A 26,918-nucleotide genomic window follows, 5' to 3' on the forward strand; every position below is an offset into this window, starting at 1 on the left:
GCGTGAGATGGACAGGCGGTTTGGTGCGGTGTCAACAGTGATGCAGGCGTTGTACCGGACCGTTGTGGTGAAGAAGGAGCTGAGCTGGAAGGCAAAGCTCTCGATCTACCGCTCCATCTACGTTCCAACCCTCACCCATGGTCATGAGCTTTGGGGAGTGACCCAAAGAACAAGATGGCAGATACAAGCGGCCGATAGCATAGCATAGTTATCAAAAGGGGCACATGGCTTACAGGCAAAGGGTCATAAAACAAAGATGGCGGTGAGAGGGAGGTCTTTGTTGTGCTTGACCACAAGTTGAGGTTTGGGGGTCAGAGTGAAGGACCATGTGGCAATTTTTAATTCCTCTGTAGAGGTGTATGTCTGTGTTGGAAAAGAAAATTCAAAGTATATTGTGCGAAATCATGTGTGCCATGTTGGAAAGCCCTATGTTTGTTTAAAGCAAGACTTTGAAGTTGAAAACATTCAACTTCAAATGAATGAAAGGTTTACAGGTATTAGTTACACAAATCTCTCAAATTGCTTTTTGTCTTTGTCACATTAAAAAAGAACAATCACAAAAACAATATGATTAATAACAAAATATGAAGAGAGGACTAGGGTGATCACAGGTCAGCTCTGGACTTGTTCAGAAATTGCTCAATAAACTGAACTGACGATCTGACTTCAAATGCAACAAATTCATTTAAAAACATAATTAAATGTCATGCAACACAAACTAACACAGATAAGTGATTAAATGTAAATATAATTTTTATTGATTGTTTAAAAAAACAATTATTTAGCAATGACAAAGTATGAACTATCTGAATATTGCATATAGAACATTTGCAGATTATGTATTCACTATGCAACAAAGTATTATCGTCATCAGTTGCAACTTTATAACAGCCATCAATATAATGTTGATAGATGATTTATGAATAATTTGGTAATATTGATACAATGAATCAGTTTAACTTACTATGAGTTATGTTTATTATTGTTCATCAAAACATTTTACATTTTGAATTATATATTTTTTTGTCCTTTTTTTATATGGTATTATAAGTAGATGAAAATAAATTTTCTTTGGATCCATGTATAAAGTTGCAACCAATGTGAAAATAATCAGTGAATTATTTAAAAGTGCTTTGAATTGGTATATATTAATGTATAGATGCTTTACAAAGAGTATTTATGAACTATTTAACAATTAATTATAATTATTTGTGATGACTTTAAAATAACTATCCAAATTATGTTAACTTTAACCCTCTAAACCCCAACAAACTATTTCAGGTCATTTTACTCTCTGTGGCCTTGTATTTTACGTCCTGCAGCTGTAGAATAATCGCACATCCATGACTAGAGTGTGTTTTTAAAGTTTCTTTCAAAAATGAACATATTTTTGCGGGGGGTTCTTTTAATAAAAAACATCCTTTTCTAAGGGTTCAGAGGGTGAAACACAACGTTAAATCTCAGGATAACGGTGTTAGTTTTTTTGATCTGAATAATTTTGACAAGGATCTGAAGATTTCTGCAGACTGTATGCCATAAATAACGGGGTTGAGGCAGCCGGGGACAATGTGAAACAGAACGGCAGACAGTTTCCTGTATTCAGAGTAATGAGGGAAGCGATGCAGAATAATGATAATAAATCCACTGATCAGCAGGGCGAGATACACAACCAGATGAGTGCTGCACGTCTTTAAGGCTTTACTGTTCAAAGACTTGTTTTTACTGGTGAGACAGACGACTGTAATCTTAGCGTAGGTGAGAACCGTGCTGCCTATGGAACCTGTGAACAGGATGACAAGGAATGTGAGGCCGTACACATTATTAATTACCACACTCTCACAGGAGAGTTTAAACAAAGAGGGGTTATCACAGTAGGGATTCATGATCCGAGTTCTGCATCGGTTCAGTCGAATGGTCAGACCCAGCAGAATCCCGACCAAAACAAGTGCTACTCCCCAGGCAGAAACTGTCAGCTTGATCACCATTTTGTTGGTCATTATGGCAGCATAGCGCAGGGGATTACAGATAGCCACATATCTGTCAAAGGCCATAATCATGAGCACTGTGTAGGAACAGGTGCCGAACATGTGTGAGGTAAAAGCTTGCACCACGCACTCATAATAACTGATGAGACGCTCAGATGGAGGCTGCAAGATATCTATAAGCAAACGAGGCACCATGATCGAGTTCCCAACAATGTCATTAACTGGCAGGTTGCAGAAAAGCAGATACATGGGCATGTGAAGGCTTTTGTCAATGAAAATCAGGACTACAATGCCAACATTTGTAATCATTATAAAGAGGTAGGAGAAAAAGAATGACATAAAGACAGGGTACATCGAGTATTTAGAAACTTTTAAGCCCTCCAACTGCAGTGTGAAGCTGTTGAATGTGAAGTTTTCCATCAACCTGAAACAAACAGGAAGCCAATATAAGCTTTGAGCACATAACATAGTTCACCAAAAGTATAAAGTGACAAAAACCAAAGTGAAAGAAAACTGCAGAAATTGTCATTCAACATTAAAGAAAGACCATTACTGTTTAGTAATACCTGCTTGAGTCTTGTGGTTTGTCTGGCTCCAGGCTGTTTGTCTTTGTTGGTTGGTAACATCCAAAGAAGCTCTCTCTCCTGCTTACAGTTTCTTATAGTGACACTTTGATTCTTGGGGGAGCCATTCCACGTGAACTCGGATGAAATGATGCAACATTATGTAATGATGGTGGCTTTAATCCTCATGGTTAAGAGTTATAGTTAATGTCCTACCAGCTTTAAGACATTAAATAATTGCATCATTATGAAAACATTCAGATCAAAATTATCTTCATAATATGAAGTACTATATGAACAACAAAATGCATGAATGTAAAGTGTGTTAATGCTGAAAGTTAAAAACCTGATGCTTAACTGCAATGCTGGCCTAAATGTTTTAGAAAGCTAAGTAAAAGGAATAATTAGAAATGTGGGAATGGGTGTAAGTAAAGAGAATGAAAAGTTGATTTATTCCAATAATTTTGTTTGTGCAGTAAATGTGTACAGAATATGTAGCATGTGTAGAGTGTGTGTGCAGTATGTGCAGAATGTGTAGCATAGTTATCAAAAGGGCCACATGACTTTCAGACAAAGTGTAATAAAACAAAGATGGTGTTGAGAGGGAGGTCTTTGTTCTGCTTGACCACATGATGAGATGTGTGTCAGAGTGAAGGACCATGTGGCAACTTTAAACTCCTCTTGTTGGTTATGAAGGATGCCTCTTTTATGACAAATGATACCTTGCACAGGGCGTCAAATATGTAAATAAAAGGGCGTTATCATAAATGCTTTCCCTCCCATAAGGATACCAAATATGTAAGGATGAACCTGAGTAATGCTTGTGTTGATCTCATGGTTTAAAGGTGTGGTTAGATGGCTATAAAGAATTATTAATAATGATCATAAATCATTATTGATTAGAAAGATCAATTAGATAAAAAAATATATGGCTTGATTTGCTCAAAGTCATAGCTTGTTGGGGCACCATCTGTAAAACATAAAGATATAGCCAATTCACCTAAATCAGTCTCATAAAATTACTTTATGATCAATTTGGAACACTGATTATAAATTATGAATATAATTCTAATCAAATTGCCATCTTAATATTAAGCCGTGGTTGAATGAATCATGAATTCTTGTCACAGAAGAGGCTAGCATATTGTTCACAGTGTACAACATTAAATAGACAGCATTTTTAATAAGCAGGTATTTATTCTAAATAAGTAAAGCAAACAAAAGCACATATCTATGGAGTACAGGTTTCTACAGGGGGAGGGGGGGGGGGGGGGTGAAGCTCCTCACACAAAGAGCCACAAAACTCATGCGGTGAAGGGATGACGAGGCCTGGCCTTTTGGGCTGCTACAAAACTGTATCTTTGTTACAGCTAATTTAAAGTATATTATGTGTAAATCACTGTGTGAGCAAATCAAATGTTAGTAACTTTAGTTTGCATATGAGACTGACTGTCTGTATAAAGCAAGTTTAACATACACCCTCGAAAGATGTAGCTACACGAATATCACAACCAATATATTTAAAAACACAAATGTAAACCAAAACATTAATTACAGGTCAAATCTTTTGTACTAAAAAAGTCCTTGCTGATTGCTTTTCTAAGCCTAGTTACATTACTCACAGTCCAGTTGGAAAAGGGGGGAAATACTTTCTGGTGCAGGGCGTGGAAGGAAATTTGATTTCAGGCTGAGTTTCAATAATTTGCCATCTTGCAAATTAAGTTGCTGGTTTGTCCTTGTTGAGGTGAAGCTTTCTCTGGCAGTTGCAAAAAACTTTGCATTCATTAATGCAATGTTGATGTGCAGGAGATGAGGTGGGGGCTGGTGGATCCAGGCCTCTGTGTCCCCTCCTGAAAAAGAGGTATTACTGCTCTGGGGAGCGGTGGAGAAAGAGAATGATCAGAGGTCTCTGATCTGTTTTACCAGGGGACCCCATGTGGTGTCACAGGTCCCTTGACCAATGAGTTGGCCTGTTGGCCATAAACGCCAAGCATTCTGGGAGAGAAGATCCTTCAGAGAGCTCAAAATGGAGGTGGATGCCATTTAATGAGTTGAATCAGGATGCTGTTGCATTTTAGTCCACAAATGTTAAAGTCCACAAATGAACCCAAGATTCACCTGTGGTACAATCACAACACTCTTCAGAGATGTATGTCTGTGTTGGAAAAGCAAATTCAAAGTATATTGTGCGAAATCTCGTGTGCCAGATTAGAAAGCCCTGTTTTTGTTTAAAGCAGCACTAACATTCAACTTCAAGTGGTGTGACAAACCCTACAACCAAGAACCTTTCCAGATAGTACAACAATAATACTTAACACTCTGAAGTCTAACAAGTCGCCGATGATTCGCGTGGGGGGAATCTATTAATACTTGAATAGCTCCGGAACGGAGGACTGTATCAACTTACTTTAAAAAGCAGTCGCTGCGTTGGATCTGCAGAAGAGGTATTTGGTGTCATTGTACGACTTCCATAGGTTTTATGATCTGACATGGAACAACAGTCTTTTTGGGGAGTTTATCCAAACCATATTGTATATATTGATATTTAGCGCACAGGGAGGGGAGGGGGAGCAGGATGGATGCGCTCTCATTGTTTTTGCAAGAAAGTTGATTTGTTACAGTAAAATAAGTAACAACAATTAGTTTTGCTTTGCAAAATGTCACTAAAAGACTAGAACACTTTGAAGGAATTGCTTTGAAGTGTAACACAGTTGAGCTATTCTTGAGAAAAACATCTCAACTTATTTGTAAATATATGTAATTTTGTACAATGTAGAGTGTTTATCTGTTTTCCCCCTGATTCCCAAGACCTAAAAATATAACATTCAGTTGAAAAAGGCCATTGCATTTATGTTTTTGTGTGTGGTTTTAATATATTTCTGTAAAATTAAATTTTCACTTTATTTGTTCCTTTGTCTTCAGAGTTATATAACTTTTCGTGCATTCATGTGACATATGACAGAACCATTTATTCTGGTAGCACTGGTACTGCTGAAAAAATGGTGTATATTACTTTATTCTGCATCAAAGGGTTGAAGAAATACATGCATTTAACAACAACAAAAACAGGAGGAAATAAACAGGAAAAATTGGCTTAGACTCCAGAGGGTTAATAACACACATGAAACCAAATCATAAATTACATTTAAATCTTGTGCTTTGCCCTATGTTGAATCTTGGTCAAGTCCACTTCTTAAACTTCTACAGAATAGGTTTGATTTAGGTAGTTAGCAATAGCCAGTGGTTTACTTAGCAGAATGAAGGGTTTACAGGTGGTAGTTACCATTACACAAATCTCTCAAATTGACACGGAGGGGAAACCCAGGAATAGGACTCGGATGCAGAGTAGTTGAGAAAAAACAAGGTCTTTATTGTGTCCAAGAAAAACGGAGCTACAGGTAACAAAAGGCGCCTCTAAAAACGAGGGAGTTACTAAGAAAAATACCAAAACTAAACTGAGGAGATCTCTAGGCAAAAAGGGGCAAAAGGCCAACAAAAAATCACTCTTAACGAGGGCTAAGGAAAAATAACAATTTCACAAGACTATGACTGTGGCAATACTGTGGTTCAGAGCTAGTGGTGCGGACAAAAGACATGACACACTGGCACAGGACAAAGGGGAGACACAGACTATAAGCACATGAGGGTAATGGGGAACAGGTGGACACAATCAGGGAATCAGGGAAGACAATCAGACTGGAGACACATGAGGAAGGGCAAGTGACCTGAAACGAGAGGAGAGTTACTTTTCAAAATAAAACAGGAATTGACAAGACAGAGACAGGACAAAAACGCAACTTGACAAAACACTCACCGCGGTGTGACACAAATAGCTTTTACTTGATTTGAATGATTTGATGAATGAATTAGTTTACACCACAATGTACATTTGTAAGTACAGGTGGGTCTACTCCTGTGGCAGACTATTGGTGTAAAATATAGGGACTTCTAGCAAGTCCAGAAATGGAATAATTTTTTTGTTGTGGACCAAATATGAAAAATGCTGATATTAATATTCCACAATTATGAATGATTGCAGACTGTACTGTGTCTCACACCTCGAAATGGGGCACCACTCTTTAAAACAGAGAAAAGAGGCAGTTCACCTAAATCAGACTCATGAAGTTGCTAAACTAACAAATTGGAACTCTAATAATAATAATGTGCTTAAATATTATAATCAAATGACCATATTAACAAATAGCAAAGGTTGAAGGAATTTTGATTTCATCTCATAGAAGAGGTTGGTATCTCACTCATAAATGTGTGGCATTAAAAAAAAACAGGGTGTATATAACAAAAAATGTATTTATTCTAAAAACAAAGAAAGGCAAACAAAATACAAAATATCTAATCCAACAGATTATTTTCAGTGTGGAAATGTTGGACAGAGAGGGTGATGTGTATGCTTGTGTGTATTTGAAATGACGAAGAAGCAGGTCAAATCAAAAAAGGCTGACAGTCTTTTGTCTTGGGAGAACACAAAGACCATGTTTACATTGATTCTATGTGTCTGTTGAAAGGCCAACTTCAAGTATACTGTATGTGAGTTATTGTAGTAGACCCAAAATTAATTTCTTAGTTTGTAAAGGCCTGATTTCTTTGTTAACACAACTAACAACAAGGGGGTTCCATTTGACCACAAGCTCCATTTTTGAGGCTGAAATGAGGAATGCTGCTGCATTTTTCATTCAATTCAATTCATATATATACAAATGAAAACTAGGGGCATATCTATTGCACCAACACTATTACCATACAGTAGTGAAGTAATGGTTACTGTCCACCCCTGTCTGCACAGCACAAAAAGAACAATTACAAAAAAGATTTGAATCATAAGAAAATATAAAGAGAGGACTAGGGTCATCACAGGTCAGCCCTAGTTTTGTTCAGAAATTAATCAATAAACTGAACCAACTAACGGCTTTGAAATGCAACAAATTCATTTTAAAACAAAATTAAATGTCATGCAACACAATCTAACATATATAAGTGATTAAATGTAAATATAATGTTTAGTGATTGTTTAAAAAACAATTAGTTAGCAATGGCAGAGTATGAACTAGCTAAATAATGCTTATAGATGATTTACAAAGTATGTGTTCAATATTTAACAAAGTATTATCGTCATCAGTTGCAACTCTATAATAGCCATCAAAATAATGTTTATAGATGTTTTTCAAATAATTTGGTATATTTGGTAAAATAAATTAGTGTAATTTACATAGCAATGAGTTATGTTAAATATTGCCCATCAAAACATTTTACATTTTGAATTTATATTTTTCTATTTCTATTGTTCTTTTGAGTTGTTCTTTCTTATATGCTATTAAATGAAGAGGAAAAAAAAACTAGAAAATTTCTTCTGGGGAATTTCTGAAAGGGCCACAGGGGCTACTGCCGGTGTGTGTACACTATGATGAGATTCTTCAGAGATTTCTGCTGTAGAATTGTCTGGAACAGTGACAGCAGCCAGAGGTGGACAGACTGAAATTTCTGACCTCAAACAGAAAGCATTTTTGGCAAAACCATAATACCTATCATTGATCCGACTTCACTTTGAGTTCTTCCTGAACGTCTACATATGTTTTTTGTGAAGAAAAATGAAGAAATAGCTTTGTAAGAGCAATCTGAAAAACTGTTAAATATGCTTTTCTACAGAAATGTTCCTGCGTTTTTAATATGGGAGCCAATGAGGCTGTTGGTGGTGTTGGTGGATCATCTGTGCGTCCTACGCCCAAACTATAACTCTGACAGCTTTACCAGAGGATTGTGAGGGAGAAGACTAATTTTCCTACGTTTCTATGTATAAATTATTTCTGTAGAGTGGAATTTGTGGCCTGGAGTGCAGTTTTCAAATTTATATTTTGACAGTTTTACCTCTCCCTCTACACTCTGGCGATGATGTCACACACTGTGACACGAACATTCCGTGCAATACACACCCATTATAATCTCATCATCTTAATGATTATGGTCATTGAACAAGGATTGATAAAAAAAAACTATGTGACCTATCGAAACGTGGATTAATACACCGATACACAAGACTTGTGTCTACTGTTTAAAGTTTAAATGGAGTCTCTAGGTGAAATTATGCCGGAGAAGTAGACGTTTGAAAATCTCCAATTATTGTTCTTTTTCACTCTTTTTTTTTTTTACCTTCCCATTCACTTCAATGCAAAATTTTGGGCATTTTTTTCGTATTCGTATTCCGTAGAGAAAAGTAATAGCACACCGACCACGATCAAACCGCACAGTCTCGCCCGAGCTATTACTGTAGGGGCCAGTGCTTGGTGCAATTGCCCCATGGCCCTAATGATATTCGGAATGTGTTTAAAGTTGCAACTTATGTTTAAAATAATCAGTGTATTATGAAAAAGTGCTTTGAATTGGTATTTATGAACTTCATAGATGTTTTTCAAAAAGTATTTATGAACATTTTAACAAAGTCTTATAATTATCAGAGGTAACTTTAAAATAACTATCCAAATTATGTTGCTTTAACCATCTGAACCCCAAGTCCTGCAGCTGTAGAGTAACATCCATGACTAGAGTGTGGGTTCACAGTTTCTTTCTACGATAAAACATATTTTTTGCTGTTTTGGTTTTTAAAGAAACATAACTTTCTGGGGTTCAGAGGGTTAAGCACAATGTTAAATCTCAGGATAACGGTGTTAGTTTTTTTGATCTGAATAATTTTGACAAGGATCTGAAGATTTCTGCAGACTGTATGCCATAAATAACGGGGTTGAGGCAGCCGGGGACAATGTGAAACAGAACGGCAGACAATTTTCTGTATTCAGAGTGATGAGGGAAGCGATGCAGAATAATGACAATAAATCCACTCATCAGCATGACGAGATACACAACCAGATGAGTGCTGCACGTTTTTAAGGCTTTACTGTTCAAAGACTTGTTTTTACTGGTGAGACAGACGACTGTAATCTTAGTGTAGGTGAGAACCATGCTGCCTATGGAACATGTGAACAGGATGACAGTGAAAGTGAGACCGTACACATTATTAATTACCACACTCTCACAGGAGAGCTTAAACAAAGAGGGGTTATCACAGTAGGGATTCATGATCAGAGTTCTGCATCGGTTCAGTCGAATGGTCAGACCCAGCAGAATCCCGACCAAAACAAGTGCTACTCCCCAGGCAGAAACTGTCAGCTTGATCACCATTTTGTTGGTCATTATGGCAGCATAGCGCAGGGGATTACAGATAGCCACATATCTGTCAAAGGCCATAATCATGAGCACTGTGTAGGAACAGGTGCCGAACATGTGTGAGGTAAAGGCTTGCACCACGCACTCATAATAACTGATGAGACGCTCAGATGGAGGCTGCAACATATCTGAAAGCAAACGAGGCACCATGATCGAGTTCCCAACAATGTCATTAACTGGCAGGTTGCAGAAAAGCAGATACATGGGCTGGTGAAGGCTTTTGTCAATAAAAATCAGGATTACAATGCCAACATTTGTAATCATTATAAAGAGGTAGGAGAAAAAGAACGACATAAAGACAGGGTACATCGAGTATTTAGAAACTTTTAAGCCCTCCAACTGCAGTGTGAAGCTGTTGAATGTGAAGTTTTCCATCAACCTGAAACAAACAGTAAGCCAGTGTAAACTTTGAGCACATAGCATAGGTCACCAAAAGTATAAAGTGTCAAAAACCAAAGTGAAAGAAAACTACAGAAATTGTCATTCAACATTAAAGAAAGACCATCACTTCTTCAATAATACCTGCTTGAGTCTTGCGGTTTGTCTGGCTCCAGGTTGTTTGTCTTTGTTGGTTGGTAACATACAGTTTCTTATAGTGACACTTTGATTCTTCGGGGAGCCATTCCATGTCAACTCTGATGAAATGATGCAACATTATGTCATGATGATGGCTTTAATCCTCATGGTTAAGAGTTATAGTGAATGTCCAACCAACTTTAAGCCATTAAATAAAAGCTTTAATTATGAAAACATTCAGATCAAAATAATCTCCATAATATGAAGTATTATATGAACTACAAAATGCATTCCCTGCAGAAAAGGGTTTTACTGCTTAAAGCTAAAAGCTGATGCTTTACTGCAATTCTAGCCCAAATGTGTAAGAAGTATAAGGGAAGGAAGAATTACAATGTGGGAATTGGTCTAAGTAATACGAATGAAAAGGTGAATAATCCAATGATTTAGTTTGTGCAGTACATGTGTACAGTATTTGTGTGTCCAGTATGTGTAGATTGTGTATGCAGTATGTCTGGAATATGCGAATGGAATGTGTATGTGTAGAGTGTGTGTGCAGTATATATATGCAGCATGTGTAGCATACTTTTCAAAAGGGCCACATGACTAACAGACAAAGGGTCATAAAACAAAGATGGCAGTGAGAGGGAGGTCTTTGTTCTGCTTGACCACAAGTTGAGTTGGGGGTCAGAGTGAAGGACCATGTGGCAACTTTAAATTCCTTTTCAGAGGTGTATGTCTGTGTTGGAAAAGCAAATTCAAAGTATATTGTGCTAAATCTTGTGTGCCAGGTTAGAAAGCCCTGCGCTGTGTTATGTAAGATTAACATTCAACTTCAAGTGGTGTGGCAAACCCTACAACCAAGAACCTTTCCAGATAGTACAACAATAATACTTAATAACACACATGAAACCCTCCTCCAAGAATCGCCCCCTTATCGTAGTGGAGGGGTTTGTGTGCTCCAGTGATCCTGGGAGCTGTGTTGTCGGGAGCAATAGCTCCTGGTAGGGTCTCCCAAGGCAAAGTGGTCCCAGGGGAGGGGCCAGACTAAGAGCCATTCAAAGACCCTCATGAAGTGACTCATGAAGAACGGTGTACCAAGGCTGGCACGGGTAAACTGGGGCCCCCTCCCGTCTGGCTCAGCCCAAAAAAAGCCACATGGATCCGCCGACCTATGGGCCCACCCCCGCAGAGTAGGGCACAGGGGTCGGGTGGATTGTGAGCCAGGCAGCAGGCGAAGGCGGGTACCTGGGCCAGTCGCAATGGGAAGGTCTCTGACTGTTGTTAGTGTCTATGCACCAAAGAGCAGTTCGGAGTACCCGGCCTTCTTGTAGTCTCTGACTGGTGTCCTGGAAGGGGAACCACCTGGGGACTTTGTAGTTCTTCTGGGAGACTTCAACGCTCGGGTGGGAAATGATGATGGTACCTGCACGAGGTGATTGGGAGGAACGGCCCAATCTAAACACAAGCGATGTTTTGTTATTGGACTTCTGTGCTAGTCACGGTTTGTCCATAACAAACACCATGTTCGAACATAGAGTTGTTCAAAAGTGTACCTGGTACCAGAGCACACTATGCCAAAGATCGATGATTACCTGCTGACCTGACCTTGGGATGTCCTCAGACAGTGGAAAGAGCACTTTGAGGAACTCCTTAATCCAGCCAATTGGTCCACTGTGGAAGAGGCAGAGTCTCGGGGGAAGACTCATCAGTATCCCTGGCAGCAGTCGCCGGGGTAGTTAAAAAGCTGCCCGGTGGCAAGGTGCCAGGGTTGGATGAGATTCGCCCTGAGATGCTGAAGGCTCTGGACACTGTTGGGCTGTCATGGTTGACACGCCTCTTCAGTGTCGCATGGAGGTCTGGGACAGTGCCAGTGGATTGGCAGACTGGGGTGGTGGTTCCCATTTAAATAAAAAGGGGGACTGGAGGGTGTGTTCCAATTACCGTGGAATCACACTGCTCAGCCTCCCCAGGGTGCTGGAAAGGAGGCTACGGCCGATTGTCAAACCTCAGATTCAGGAGAAACAATGCAGCTTCCGTCCTGTGTCGTGGAACAACGGACCAGCTTTTTACCCTTGTGAGACTTCTGGAGGGGTCATGGGAGTTTGCTCATCCAGTCTACATGTGTTTTTTGGACTTGGGGAAGGTTTAAAACACGTTCCCGGTGGGTGTTGGCCTCCGCCAGGGTTGCCCCTTGTCTCCAATTCTGTTCGTGATTTTCATGGATCTCAAGGCTCAGCTGGGGGGAGGAAGGGATCCGGTTTGGTGACCTTAGAATTGCATCATTGCTTTTTGCAGATGATGTGGTTCTTTTGGCTTCATCAGACTGGAACCTCCAGCCCTCATTGGGGCGGTTTGCAGCCGAGTGCAAAGCAGTAGGGATGAGAGTCAGCACCTCCAAGTCTGAGGCCATGGTTCTCTGGGTGAAAACGGTGGACTGGCCCCTCTGGGTGGAGAGAGGTACTGCCTCAAGCGAAGGAGTTCAAGTATCGCGGGGTCTTGTTCAGCAGTGAGGGTAGAACGGAGCGTGAGATGGACAGGCGGTTTGGTGCGGCGTCGGCAGCGATGCGGGCGTTATACCGGACCGTCGTGGTGAAGAAGGAGCTGAGCCGGAAGGCAAAGCTCTCGATTTACCGGTCCATCTATGTTCCAACCCTCACCTATGGTCATGACCTTTGGGTAGTGACCGAAAGAACAAGATCGCGGATACAAGTTGCCCGTAATGAGTTTCCTCTGTAGGGTGGCTGGGCTCAGCCTTAGAGATAGGGTGAGGAGCTCAGACATCCGGAGGGAGCTCGGAGTAGAGCCGCTGCTCCTTCTCCTCTAAAGGAGCCAGCTGAGGTGGTTTGGGCATCTGGTACGGATCCCTCCCGGGCGCCTCCCGTTAGAGGTGTTCCGGGCACGTCCAACTAGTAGGAGGCCCTGGAGAAGACCCAGAACACGGTGGAGGGATTATATCTCTCGCCTGGTCTGGGAACGCCTCGGGGTCCCCAAGGAGGAGCTGGATGTTGTGGCTGGGGAGAGGGCCGTCTGGAATGCCCTGCTTAGCCTGCTGCCCCCGCGACCGGGTCCCGAATAAGCGGAGGAAAATGGATGGATGGATGCACACATGAAACCAAATCATCAATTACATTTAAATCTTGTGCTTTGCCGTATGTTGAATCTAGGCCCAGTGACTTTTCCACCAAGTCCACTTCTTAAACTTCTACAGAGTATGTTTGATTTAGGTAGTTAGCAATAGCCAGTGGTTTACTTAGCAGACTGAAAAGTTTACAGGTGGTACTTATCAATACACAAGTTTCTCAAATAGCTTTTACTAGATTTATGAATAAATTAGTGTACACCACAATGTACTTTTGTGAGTACAGGTGGCTCTACTCCTGTAGCAGACTACTAGTGTAAAATGTGGGGACTTCGAGCAAGTGTAGAATTGAAATCCAAATTTTTGTTGTGGACCAAAAATGAAAAATGCTGATATTACAGCCGGCAATCATTCATAATTGTGCAATATTAATGTGTCTCACATTGGGCACCAAAAATATAGGAAACATAAAAGTACTGACACGAGGGGACCGCAGTAATGTAGGCATCATAGGATGTCCCAAAGTAAATGTATGGATACTTCGCAACGGTAGTATCAAAATAAAGTATTGGTTCAAAAGTATGTTTGCATGGCTTTCAGAGTTATTGACAATTATTTTAAATAATTATTCATTATAATAAAAATGATATGAATTCATATTCAAGCTCGAAATGGTGCAATACTCTTTAGAACAGAGAAAAGAGGCAGTTCACCTAAATCAGTCTTATGAAGTCGCTGAACTACCAAACTGGAACTTAAAATAATAATTAGCTTAAATATTATAATCAAATTAGCATAATAACAAATAGCAAAGGTTGAAGGAATTTTGATTTCATCTTATAGAAGAGGTTGGCATCTCACTCATAAATGTGTGGCATTAAAAAAAAACCAGCGTGTATATTCCAAAGGACATATTTATTCTAAAAACAAAAAAAGGCAAACAACAGAGACCCAATCCAACAGATTATTTTCAGTGTAGAAATGTTGGACAGAGAGGGTGATGTTTATGCTTGTGTGTATTTGACAAAATGATGAAGAAACAGGTAAAATAAAAAAGGCTGACAGTCTTTTGTCTTGGGAGAACACAAAGACCATGTTTACATTGATTCTTGTGTCTGTTGAACGGCCAACTTCAGGTATACTGTATGTGAGTTATTGTAGTAGACCCAAAATTAATTTCTTAACTTCAAAAGTTTGTAAAGGCCTGATTTTTTTGTTAACGCAACTAACAACAAGGGAGTCCTCTTTGACCAAAGCTCCATTTTTGAAGCTGAAATGAGGAATGCTGCTGCATTTTTCATTCAATTCAATTCATATATATACAAATGAAAACTTGGGGCATATCTATTGTACCGACACTATTACCATACAGTAGTGAAGTAATGGTTACTGTCCACCCCTGTCTGCACAGCACAAAAAGAACAATCACAAAAATGATTTGAATAATATCAAAATATGAAGAGAGGACTAGGGTCATCACAGGTCAGCCCTAGTTTTGTTCAGAAATTAATCAATAAACTGAACCGACTGACTGCTTTGAAATCCAACAAATTCATTTTAAAACATAATTAAATATCATGCAAAACAAATTAACACAGCTAAGTGCTTAAACGTAAATATAATGTTAAGTGATTGTTTCAAAACAATTCTGAAGCAATGACAAAGTATGAACTATCTAAATAATGCTTTTAGATGAAGTATGTGTTCACTACGTAACAAAGTATTACCATCATCAGTTGCAACTCTTTAAAAGCCATCAAAATAATGTAAACAGATGTTTTTCAAATAATTTGGTAAATTTGGTCAAATAAGTTAGTTTAATTTACATAGCAATGATTTACATTAAATATTGCTCATCAAAACATTTTATATTTTGAATTCATTTTTTTCTATTTCTATTATTCTTTTGTGTTGTTCTTTCTTATATGCTGTTAAAAGAAGTAGAACAATATAACTGATATTTGGAATTTGTATAAAGTTGCAACGTATGTTTAAAATAATCAGTGAATTATGAAAAATAAAAATTAGTATATATGAACTTTATAGATGCTTTACAAAAAGTTAATGTTTATGAACATTTTAACAAAGTCTCATAATTATCAGAAGTTACTTTAAAATAACTATTCATATAATGTTTGCTTTAACCATCTGAACCCTAACAGATAGCTTCAGGTCATTTTATTCAATTTGGCCTCATATTTCACTGCAGTAAATGAAATCTATACAAGCCCTGCGGCAATAGAGTAACCGCACATCCATGATTAGAGTATGTTTTTACATTTTCTTTCTAAGATAAAACATATTTTCGGCAGTTTTTTTTTTGTTTGTTTGAAGAAAACAGCTTTTTGGGATCCGAGAGTTAAACACGAAGTTAAATCTCAGGATAACGGTGTTAGTTTTTTTGATCTGAATAATTTTGACAAGGATCTGAAGATTTCTGCAGACTGTATGCCATAAATAACGGGGTTGAGGCAGCCGGGGACAATGTGAAACAGAACGGCAGACAGTTTTCTGTATTCAGAGTAATGAGGAAAGCGATGCAGAATAATGATAATAAATCCACTCATCAGCAGGGCGAGATACACAACCAGATGAGTGCTGCACGTCTTTAAGGCTTTACTGTTCAAAGACTTGTTTTTACTGGTGAGACAGACGACTGTAATCTTAGTGTAGGTGAGAACCATGCTGCCTATGGAACATGTGAACAGGATGACGGTGAAAGTGAGACCGTACACATTATTAATAAACACACTCTCACAGGAGAGCTTAAACAAAGAGGGGTTATCACAGTAGGGATTCATGATCAGAGTTCTGCATCGGTTCAGTCGAATGGTCAGACCCAGCAGAATCCCGACCAAAACAAGTGCTACTCCCCAGGCAGAAACTGTCAGCTTGATCACCATTTTGTTGGTCATTATGGCAGCATAGCGCAGGGGATTACAGATAGCCACATATCTGTCAAAGGCCATAATCATGAGCACTGTGTAAGAACAGGTGCCGAACATGTGTGAGGTAAAAGCTTGCACCACGCACTCATAATAACTGATGAGACGCTCAGATGGAGGCTGCAACATATCTGAAAGCAAACGAGGCACCATGATCGAGTTCCCAACAATGTCATTAACTGGCAGGTTGCAGAAAAGCAGATACATGGGCTGGTGAAGGCTTTTGTCAATAAAAATCAGGATTACAATGCCAACATTTGTAATCATTATAAAGAGGTAGGAGAAAAAGAACGACATAAAGACAGGGTACATCGAGTATTTAGAAACTTTTAAGCCCTCCAACTGCAGTGTGAAGCTGTTGAATGTGAAGTTTTCCATCAACCTGAAACAAACAGTAAGCCAGTGTAAACTTTGAGCACATAGCATAGGTCACCAAAAGTATAAAGTGTCAAAAACCAAAGTGAAAGAAAACTACAGAAATTGTCATTCAACATTAAAGAAAGACCATCACTTCTTCAATAATACCTGCTTGAGTCTTGCGGTTTGTCTGGCTCCAGGTTGTTTGTCTTTGTTGGTTGGTAACATACAGTTTCTTATAGTGACACTTTGATTCTTCGGGGAGCCATTCCATGTCAACTCTGATGAAATGATGCAACATTATGTCATGATGATGGCTTTAATCCTCATGGTTAAGAGTTATAGTGAATGTCCAACCAACTTTAAGCCATTAAATAAAAGCTTTAATTATGAAAACATTCAGATCAAAATAATCTCCATAATATGAAGTATTATATGAACTACAAAATGCATTCCCTGCAGAAAAGGGTTTTACTGCTTAAAGCTAAAAGCTGATGCTTTACTGCAATTCTAGCCCAAATGTGTAAGAAGTATAAGGGAAGGAAGAATTACAATGTGGGAATTGGTCTAAGTAATACGAATGAAAAGGTGAATAATCCAATGATTTAGTTTGTGCAGTACATGTGTACAGTATTTGTGTGTCCAGTATGTGTAGATTGTGTATGCAGTATGTCTGGAATATGCGAATGGAATGTGTATGTGTAGAGTGTGTGTGCAGTATATATATGCAGCATGTGTAGCATACTTTTCAAAAGGGCCACATGACTAACAGACAAAGGGTCATAAAACAAAGATGGCAGTGAGAGGGAGGTCTTTGTTCTGCTTGACCACAAGTTGAGTTGGGGGTCAGAGTGAAGGACCATGTGGCAACTTTAAATTCCTTTTCAGAGGTGTATGTCTGTGTTGGAAAAGCAAATTCAAAGTATATTGTGCTAAATCTTGTGTGCCAGGTTAGAAAGCCCTGTGCTGTGTTATGTAAGATTAACATTCAACTTCAAGTGGTGTGGCAAACCCTACAACCAAGAACCTTTCCAGATAGTACAACAATAATACTTAATAACACACATGAAACCCTCCTCCAAGAATCGCCCCCTTATCGTAGTGGAGGGGTTTGTGTGCTCCAGTGATCCTGGGAGCTGTGTTGTCGGGAGCAACAGCTCCTGGTAGGGTCTCCCAAGGCAAAGTGGTCCCAGGGGAGGGGCCAGACTAAGAGCCATTCAAAGACCCTCATGAAGTGACTCATGAAGAAGGGTGTACCACGGCTGGCACGGGTAAACTGGGGCCCACTCCCGTCTGGCTCAGCCCAAAAAAAGCCACATGGATCCGCCGACCTATGGGCCCACCCCCGCAGAGTAGGGCACAGGGGTCGGGTGGATTGTGAGCCAGGCAGCAGGCGAAGGCGGGTACCTGGGCCAGTCGCAATGGGAAGGTCTCTGACTGTTGTTAGTGTCTATGCACCAAAGAGCAGTTCGGAGTACCCGGCCTTCTTGTAGTCTCTGACTGGTGTCCTGGAAGGGGAACCACCTGGGGACTTTGTAGTTCTTCTGGGAGACTTCAACGCTCGGGTGGGAAATGATGATGGTACCTGCACGAGGTGATTGGGAGGAACGGCCCAATCTAAACACAAGCGATGTTTTGTTATTGGACTTCTGTGCTAGTCACGGTTTGTCCATAACAAACACCATGTTCGAACATAGAGTTGTTCAAAAGTGTACCTGGTACCAGAGCACACTATGCCAAAGATCGATGATTACCTGCTGACCTGACCTTGGGATGTCCTCAGACAGTGGAAAGAGCACTTTGAGGAACTCCTTAATCCAGCCAATTGGTCCACTGTGGAAGAGGCAGAGTCTCGGGGGAAGACTCATCAGTATCCCTGGCAGCAGTCGCCGGGGTAGTTAAAAAGCTGCCCGGTGGCAAGGTGCCAGGGTTGGATGAGATTCGCCCTGAGATGCTGAAGGCTCTGGACACTGTTGGGCTGTCATGGTTGACACGCCTCTTCAGTGTCGCATGGAGGTCTGGGACAGTGCCAGTGGATTGGCAGACCGGGGTGGTGGTTCCCATTTAAAAAAAAAGGGGGACTGGAGGGTGTGTTCCAATTACCGTGGAATCACACTGCTCAGCCTCCCCAGGGTGCTGCAAAGGAGGCTACGGCCGATTGTCAAACCTCAGATTCAGGAGAAACAATGCAGCTTCCGTCCTGTGTCGTGGAACAACGGACCAGCTTTTTACCCTTGTGAGACTTCTGGAGGGGTCATGGGAGTTTGCTCATCCAGTCTACATGTGTTTTTTGGACTTGGGGAAGGTTTAAAACACGTTCCCGGTGGGTGTTGGCCTCCGCCAGGGTTGCCCCTTGTCTCCAATTCTGTTCGTGATTTTCATGGATCTCAAGGCTCAGCTGGGGGGAGGAAGGGATCCGGTTTGGTGACCTTAGAATTGCATCATTGCTTTTTGCAGATGATGTGGTTCTTTTGGCTTCATCAGACTGGAACCTCCAGCCCTCATTGGGGCAGTTTGCAGCCGAGTGCAAAGCAGTAGGGATGAGAGTCAGCACCTCCAAGTCTGAGGCCATGGTTCTCTGGGTGAAAACGGTGGACTGGCCCCTCTGGGTGGAGAGAGGTACTGCCTCAAGCGAAGGAGTTCAAGTATCGCGGGGTCTTGTTCAGCAGTGAGGGTAGAACGGAGCGTGAGATGGACAGGCGGTTTGGTGCGGCGTCAGCAGCGATGCGGGCGTTATACCGGACCGTCGTGATGAAGAAGGAGCTGAGCCGGAAGGCAAAGCTCTCGATTTACCGGTCCATCTATGTTCCAACCCTCACCTATGGTCATGACCTTTGGGTAGTGACCGAAAGAACAAGATCGCGGATACAAGTTGCCCGAAATGAGTTTCCTCTGTAGGGTGGCTGGGCTCAGCCTTAGAGATAGGGTGAGGAGCTCAGACATCCGGAGGGAGCTCGGAGTAGAGCCGCTGCTCCTTCTCCTCTAAAGGAGCCAGCTGAGGTGGTTTGGGCATCTGGTACGGATGCCTCCCGGGCGCCTCCCGTTAGAGGTGTTCCGGGCACGTCCAACTAGTAGGAGGCCCTGGAGAAGACCCAGAACACGGTGGAGGGATTATATCTCTCGCCTGGTCTGGGAACGCCTCGGGGTCCCCAAGGAGGAGCTGGATGTTGTGGCTGGGGAGAGGGCCGTCTGGAATGCCCTGCTTAGCCTGCTGCCCCCGCGACCGGGTCCCGAATAAGCGGAGGAAAATGGATGGATGGATGCACACATGAAACCAAATCATCAATTACATTTAAATCTTGTGCTTTGCCGTATGTTGAATCTAGGCCCAGTGACTTTTCCACCAAGTCCACTTCTTAAACTTCTACAGAGTATGTTTGATTTAGGTAGTTAGCAATAGCCAGTGGTTTACTTAGCAGACTGAAAAGTTTACAGGTGGTACTTATCAATACACAAGTTTCTCAAATAGCTTTTACTAGATTTATGAATAAATTAGTGTACACCACAATGTACTTTTGTGAGTACAGGTGGCTCTACTCCTGTAGCAGACTACTAGTGTAAAATGTGGGGACTTCGAGCAAGTGTAGAATTGAAATCCAAATTTTTGTTGTGGACCAAAAATGAAAAATGCTGATATTACAGCCGGCAATCATTCATAATTGTGCAATATTAATGTGTCTCACATTGGGCACCAAAAATATAGGAAACATAAAAGTACTGACACGAGGGGACCGCAGTAATGTAGGCATCATAGGATGTCCCAAAGTAAATGTATGGATACTTCGCAACGGTAGTATCAAAATAAAGTATTGGTTCAAAAGTATGTTTGCATGGCTTTCAGAGTTATTGACAATTATTTTAAATAATTATTCATTATAATAAAAATGATATGAATTCATATTCAAGCTCGAAATGGTGCAATACTCTTTAGAACAGAGAAAAGAGGCAGTTCACCTAAATCAGTCTCATGAAGTCGCTGAACTACCAAACTGGAACTTAAAATAATAATTAGCTTAAATATTATAATCAAATTAGCATAATAACAAATAGCAAAGGTTGAAGGAATTTTGATTTCATCTTATAGAAGAGGTTGGCATCTCACTCATAAATGTGTGGCATTAAAAAAAAACCAGCGTGTATATTCCAAAGGACATATTTATTCTAAAAACAAAAAAAGGCAAACAACAGAGACCCAATCCAACAGATTATTTTCAGTGTAGAAATGTTGGACAGAGAGGGTGATGTGTATGCTTGTGTGTATTTGACAAAATGATGAAGAAACAGGTAAAATAAAAAAGGCTGACAGTCTTTTGTCTTGGGAGAACACAAAGACCATGTTTACATTGATTCTTGTGTCTGTTGAACGGCCAACTTCAGGTATACTGTATGTGAGTTATTGTAGTAGACCCAAAATTAATTTCTTAACTTCAAAAGTTTGTAAAGGCCTGATTTTTTTGTGAACGCAACTAACAACAAGGGAGTCCTCTTTGACCAAAGCTCCATTTTTGAAGCTGAAATGAGGAATGCTGCTGCATTTTTCATTCAATTCAATTCATATATATACAAATGAAAACTTGGGGCATATCTATTGTACCGACACTATTACCATACAGTAGTGAAGTAATGGTTACTGTCCACCCCTGTCTGCACAGCACAAAAAGAACAATCACAAAAATGATTTGAATAATATCAAAATATGAAGAGAGGACTAGGGTCATCACAGGTCAGCCCTAGTTTTGTTCAGAAATTAATCAATAAACTGAACCGACTGACTGCTTTGAAATCCAACAAATTCATTTTAAAACATAATTAAATATCATGCAAAACAAATTAACACAGCTAAGTGCTTAAATGTAAATATAATGTTAAGTGATTGTTTCAAAACAATTCTGAAGCAATGACAAAGTATGAACTATCTAAATAATGCTTTTAGATGAAGTATGTGTTCACTACGTAACAAAGTATTACCATCATCAGTTGCAACTCTTTAAAAGCCATCAAAATAATGTAAACAGATGTTTTTCAAATAATTTGGTAAATTTGGTCAAATAAGTTAGTTTAATTTACATAGCAATGATTTACATTAAATATTGCTCATCAAAACATTTTATATTTTGAATTCATTTTTTTCTATTTCTATTATTCTTTTGTGTTGTTCTTTCTTATATGCTGTTAAAAGAAGTAGAACAATATAACTGATATTTGGAATTTGTATAAAGTTGCAACGTATGTTTAAAATAATCAGTGAATTATGAAAAATAAAAATTAGTATATATGAACTTTATAGATGCTTTACAAAAAGTTAATGTTTATGAACATTTTAACAAAGTCTCATAATTATCAGAAGTTACTTTAAAATAACTATTCATATAATGTTTGCTTTAACCATCTGAACCCTAACAGATAGCTTCAGGTCATTTTATTCAATTTGGCCTCATATTTCACTGCAGTAAATGAAATCTATACAAGCCCTGCGGCAATAGAGTAACCGCACATCCATGATTAGAGTATGTTTTTACATTTTCTTTCTAAGATAAAACATATTTTCTGCAGTTTTTTTTTTTGTTTGTTTGAAGAAAACAGCTTTTTGGGATCCGAGAGTTAAACACGAAGTTAAATCTCAGGATAACGGTGTTAGTTTTTTTGATCTGAATAATTTTGACAAGGATCTGAAGATTTCTGCAGACTGTATGCCATAAATAACGGGGTTGAGGCAGCCGGGGACAATGTGAAACAAAATGGCAGATAGTTTTCTGTATTCAGAGTAATGAGGGAAGCGATGCAGAATAATGACAATAAATCCACTGATCAGCAGGGCGAGATACACAACCAGATGAGTGCTGCACGTCTTTAAAGCTTTACTGTTCAAAGACTTGTTTTTACTCGTGACACAGACGACTGTAATCTTAGTGTAGGTTAGAATGATGCTGCCTATGGAACCTGTGAACAGGATGACAGTGAATGTGAGACCGTACACATTATTAATAAACACACTCTCACAGGAGAGTTTAAAGAGAGAGGGATTATCACAGTAGGGATTCATGATCAGAGTTCTGCATCGGTTCAGTCGAATGGTCAGACCCAGCAGAATCCCAACTAAAACAAGTGCTACTCCCCAGGCAAAAACTGTCAGCTTGATCACCATTTTGTTGGTCATTATGGCAGCATAGCGCAGGGGATTACAGATAGCCACATATCTGTCAAAGGCCATAATCATCAGCACTGTGTGGGAAGTGGTGCCGAACATGTGTGTGGTAAAAGCTTGCACCACACACTCAGAATAACTGATGAGACGCCCAGATGGAGGCTGCAAGATATCTGAAAGCAAACGAGGCATCATGATCGAGTTCCCAACAATGTCATTAACTGGCAGGTTGCAGAAAAGCAGATACATGGGCTGGTGAAGGCTTTTGTCAATGAAAATCAGGACTACAATGCCAACATTTGTAATCATTATAAAGAGGTAGGATAAAAAGAAGCAGAAAAAGACAGGGTACATCCAGTATTCAGAAATGTTAAATCCCTCCAACTGCAGTGTGAAGCTGTTGAATGTGAAGTTTTCCATCAACCTGAAACAAACAGTAAGCCAGTGTAAACTTTGAGCACATAGCATAGGTCACCAAAAGTATAAAGTGTCAAAAACCAAAGTGAAAGAAAACTACAGAAATTGTCATTCAATATTAAAGAAAGACCATTACTGTTTAGTAATACCTGCTTGAGTCATGCGGTTTGTCTGGCTCCAGGCTGTTTGTCTTTGTTGGTTGGTAACATCCAAAGAAGCTCTCTCTCCTGCTTACAGTTTCTTATAGTGACATTTTGATTCATGGGGGAGCCATTCCACGTCAACTCGGATGAAATGATGCAACATTATGCAATCATGATGGCTTTAATCCTCATGGTTAAGAGTTACAGTAAATGTCCAACCAACTTTAAGCCATTTAATAATAGCACAATTATAAAAACATTCAGATAAAATTGATCTTCATAATACGAAGTTTTAATTTGAAGGTGATGAGATATATTGAAAATGCTACAAAATGCATTTTCCTGCAAATGAAGTGTGTTAATGCTGAAAGCTAAAAAGCTGGTACTTTACTGCAATGCTGGCCCAAATGTGTAAGAAGGTGAAGTAAAAGGAATAATTAGAAATGTGGGAATGGGTCTCAGTAATAAGAATGAAAAGTTGAGTAATACCAATAATTTAGTGTTAAGTACTTGTGTTGGGAATTAAGGCTGCCTCTTTTATGAATAAATGATACGTTTCACGGGTTGTCAAATATATATTTTTAAAAAGGGCGTTATCATAAATGCTATCCCTCCTATAAGGATATCAAATATGTAAGGATACACTTGAGCAACACTTGTGTTGATGTCAAGATAGCCAGTTCACCTAAATCAGTGTCATAAAGTTACTAAACTATCAATATGGAACACTGATTAAAAATTAAATAAATTATTATTGTTATGAATCAGGCAGGATCAAAATGCAGTACAACCAAGATTGAGGCCGAGGCATCTTTTATTGTTCCACACCCAGAAGATTACACAGGAAACAATAAACTCAAACACAGTCTTGCAACTAGGGTCTCTGGTATTTCTGAGTCATTCAGAGTCCTGAGCACAGCTGTGAAGCAGGGAAGGCGACCGGCGAGTAATCCTTTCAGAGAAGCCGGAGCAGCAGACACCAACACAGGAACAGTGAAAATCCAACCAGGAAACACACAGGCTGGAATCAGAGTCTGGGACAAAAGGCAGGCAGGTTTACCAGGGCAGAGACGAGGAGTCAAGAACAGACTGGATTGGAACCAGGAAATCAAACCGAGAGAAAGCGCTGGAAAGTTCTGCATGACACAAGAGACAATCTGGCAACTGTTGCTTGGCTGGTGAGGCTTAAATGCTGGAGCTTGATGACAAATTGTCACGGCGCGACAAATTGTGAGGGCAGATCAGGTGATGAAGGTGGAAGTCAGCAATAAGGTCCGGATCGCGTATGTGCCGTGCTGGGACCCACGACCTCTCCTCCGGTCCATAGCCCTCCCAGTCCACCAGGTATTGCAGCCCTTTCCCACGATGATGAGACCGGACCAGACGCCGGACAGGAAACGCAGGACCTCCATCAATGAGACGAGGAGGTGGAGGACGAGGGAGTGCCGGAGCCAGCGGACTCTCATGAACCGGCTTGATCCTGGAGACATGGAAGATAGGGTGGGTCTTCATGGAGCGAGGGAGCTGTAGTCTTACTGCAGCCGGATTAATAATGCGTTGGATCGATAACAGTCCGACGAATCTGGGGGCAACTTCTTCGACTCCACCAGCAGAGGCAGGTCCTGGGTGTAACTAGCCTTGTAGTCCGGGGCCGTGGAACGCCGTCTGTTGGCCGCTTCCGAATTGCACCTCTCTGAGCGCAGAGGGGAGGATCGTGCCTGGACCCAGTTCCTGCAACAGCGGCTGATGAAGGCTTGGACAGATGGACAGGAGACCTCTCTTTCCAAGGCCGGAAAGAGAGGGGGCTGGTACCCTTACGCACACTGGAATGGGGACAGGCCGGTGGCGGAGCTGGTAAGGGAATTGTGGGCATACTCCATCCACAGGAATTGCTGGGACCAGGCCGAAGGGTTCCACGACACCAGGCAGCGCAGAGCCGTTTCCATCTCCTGGTTCATCCCTTCACCTTGTCTATTCGTCTGTGGGTGGAACCCAGAGGAGAGATGGGCTGTGGCCCCCACTAGGCTGCAGAACCCCCTCCAGAAGACTTAGGTAAACTGGGGGCCTCAGTCAGACACCACATCGGTAGGGAGGCCATGCAGGCGAAAAACACGAGTCAGCATTAATTGGGCAGTCTCTTTGGCTGACAGTAATTTAGGCAGGGGCACAAAATGTGCAATCTTACTGAACCGGTCTACAATAGTATGGATGGTAGTGTGACCCTGGGAAGGAGGAAGTCCGATGACAAAACCCAATGAGATGTGGGACCAAGGACGATGTGAAACCGGGAGGGGCCGAAGGAGTCCCGCAGGTGCCTGATGAGAGGCCTTGTGTTGGTTGCAGGTGATGCAGGCCTTAAGAAAGTCTATAGTGTCTTTGGCCAGAGTGGGCCACCAAAACCGCTGGACAAGGAAGTTTTGTGTGCGATGGGAACCGGAATGGCAGGTGAGTTTACTGGAGTGGGCCCACTGCAGCACCTCTGACCTTAAAAAAAACAAAACTAATCAAATCAAAATTACTTCATTTATCCCCAAGGTGAAATTCAGTCTGGTAGAATCTCTAGAAGAATGAGACAGCCTGATGGCTGTAGGAGAGAAGGATCTTTTGAATCTCTCCGTCCTGCAACACAGAGAGAGGAGCCGTTCTCTGCCGTTTTTTTGGTCCATAAAGGTTTTGTGTAGCGGATGATCTGGGTATTTCAAGATGGCCTTGAACATCTTGACAGTGCATGTCTCCACCACCTCCAGTGTGTCCAACCTGGTTCCAACCACAGAACCAGCTCTTTAGACCAGTCTATCCAACCGCCTTGCACCTCTGTGTCTGATGCTGCCTCCCCAGCAGACTGCAGCATAAAACAACACACTACCACCACAGACTGATAAAACATCTGCAGCATCTTACTACACATGTCAAGAGATCTGAGCTTCCTTAAGAAAAAGAGGCAGCTCTGCCCCTTTTTGAAGAGAGAATACTTGCATCTTTGCATTGACTTTGTATGTAATTCAGTTGCACAAACAAATCCCCACGTGCCTGATGGAAACACACCAGAAACGAGGGATACCCAACTTGTTTAGCCCGGGAAGACTGTTTGGGAGACTGGGCCCAAGGCAGCTGTGGTTCCACCAACATGACAATGGCCTTTTCCAAGAGCTCAGGAGGAGTAGAATGCCATTTCTGCCTGGTCTGCAGGGTGGGGAGGTATTCCCTGATAAATCTGGACCTGAATTGGTCTGCAAGGATCTGTGAATGCTGCCAACGTCTGCGGTTCAGGATCTCTGACTCAGGGTAGACCACTTGGGGGAGCGATCCATCAGGCCGCCCCATGAGCAGACTGTTTGATGTCACAGGGTCTATATCGGTGATATCAGCCAGTTTTGAGTTGAGGATGGCCTCAACTTCCAGGAGCACTGTGAGGAGGACTTCTGGTGGAATGGGTTGGGACCCCACACAGGTGTAGAGGGCAGACTTGACAGGCCGAACTTCTCTCTCCCACACTCCACCAAAGTGCGGGGCTGCTGGGGGGTTAAACAGGAAC

At 41.0% G+C, this 26,918-nt stretch overlaps 3 protein-coding genes across 3 annotated transcripts; all 3 read right to left on the reverse strand.

The window, feature by feature from the left end:
• Positions 1 to 229: 229 nt before the first annotated feature.
• LOC131986936 (olfactory receptor 8G17-like) lies at positions 230 to 2,405 on the reverse strand. The gene is made up of 2 exons (XM_059352078.1): positions 1,528 to 2,405; positions 230 to 275 (listed from the first exon to the last, which is right to left on the reverse strand). Exons 1-2 carry the CDS (start codon positions 2,403 to 2,405, stop codon positions 230 to 232), a joined length of 924 nt encoding a protein of 307 aa, XP_059208061.1.
• Positions 2,406 to 6,600: 4,195 nt separating this feature from the next.
• On the reverse strand, positions 6,601 to 10,156 carry LOC131986937 (putative olfactory receptor 52L2). The gene is made up of 3 exons (XM_059352079.1): positions 9,803 to 10,156; positions 9,279 to 9,673; positions 6,601 to 6,625 (listed from the first exon to the last, which is right to left on the reverse strand). The coding sequence occupies exons 1-3, from the start codon at positions 10,154 to 10,156 to the stop codon at positions 6,601 to 6,603; spliced, it is 774 nt and encodes a 257-aa protein (XP_059208062.1).
• Positions 10,157 to 11,466: 1,310 nt separating this feature from the next.
• On the reverse strand, positions 11,467 to 16,699 carry LOC131986938 (putative olfactory receptor 52L2). Its single transcript, XM_059352080.1, has 4 exons — positions 16,346 to 16,699; positions 15,822 to 16,216; positions 11,903 to 11,968; positions 11,467 to 11,752 (listed from the first exon to the last, which is right to left on the reverse strand). The coding sequence occupies exons 1-4, from the start codon at positions 16,697 to 16,699 to the stop codon at positions 11,467 to 11,469; spliced, it is 1,101 nt and encodes a 366-aa protein (XP_059208063.1).
• Positions 16,700 to 26,918: the final 10,219 nt, after the last annotated feature.

Source organism: Centropristis striata, chromosome 15 (genome assembly GCF_030273125.1).
Source record: "Centropristis striata isolate RG_2023a ecotype Rhode Island chromosome 15, C.striata_1.0, whole genome shotgun sequence".
Lineage (NCBI taxonomy): Eukaryota > Metazoa > Chordata > Actinopteri > Perciformes > Serranidae > Centropristis > Centropristis striata.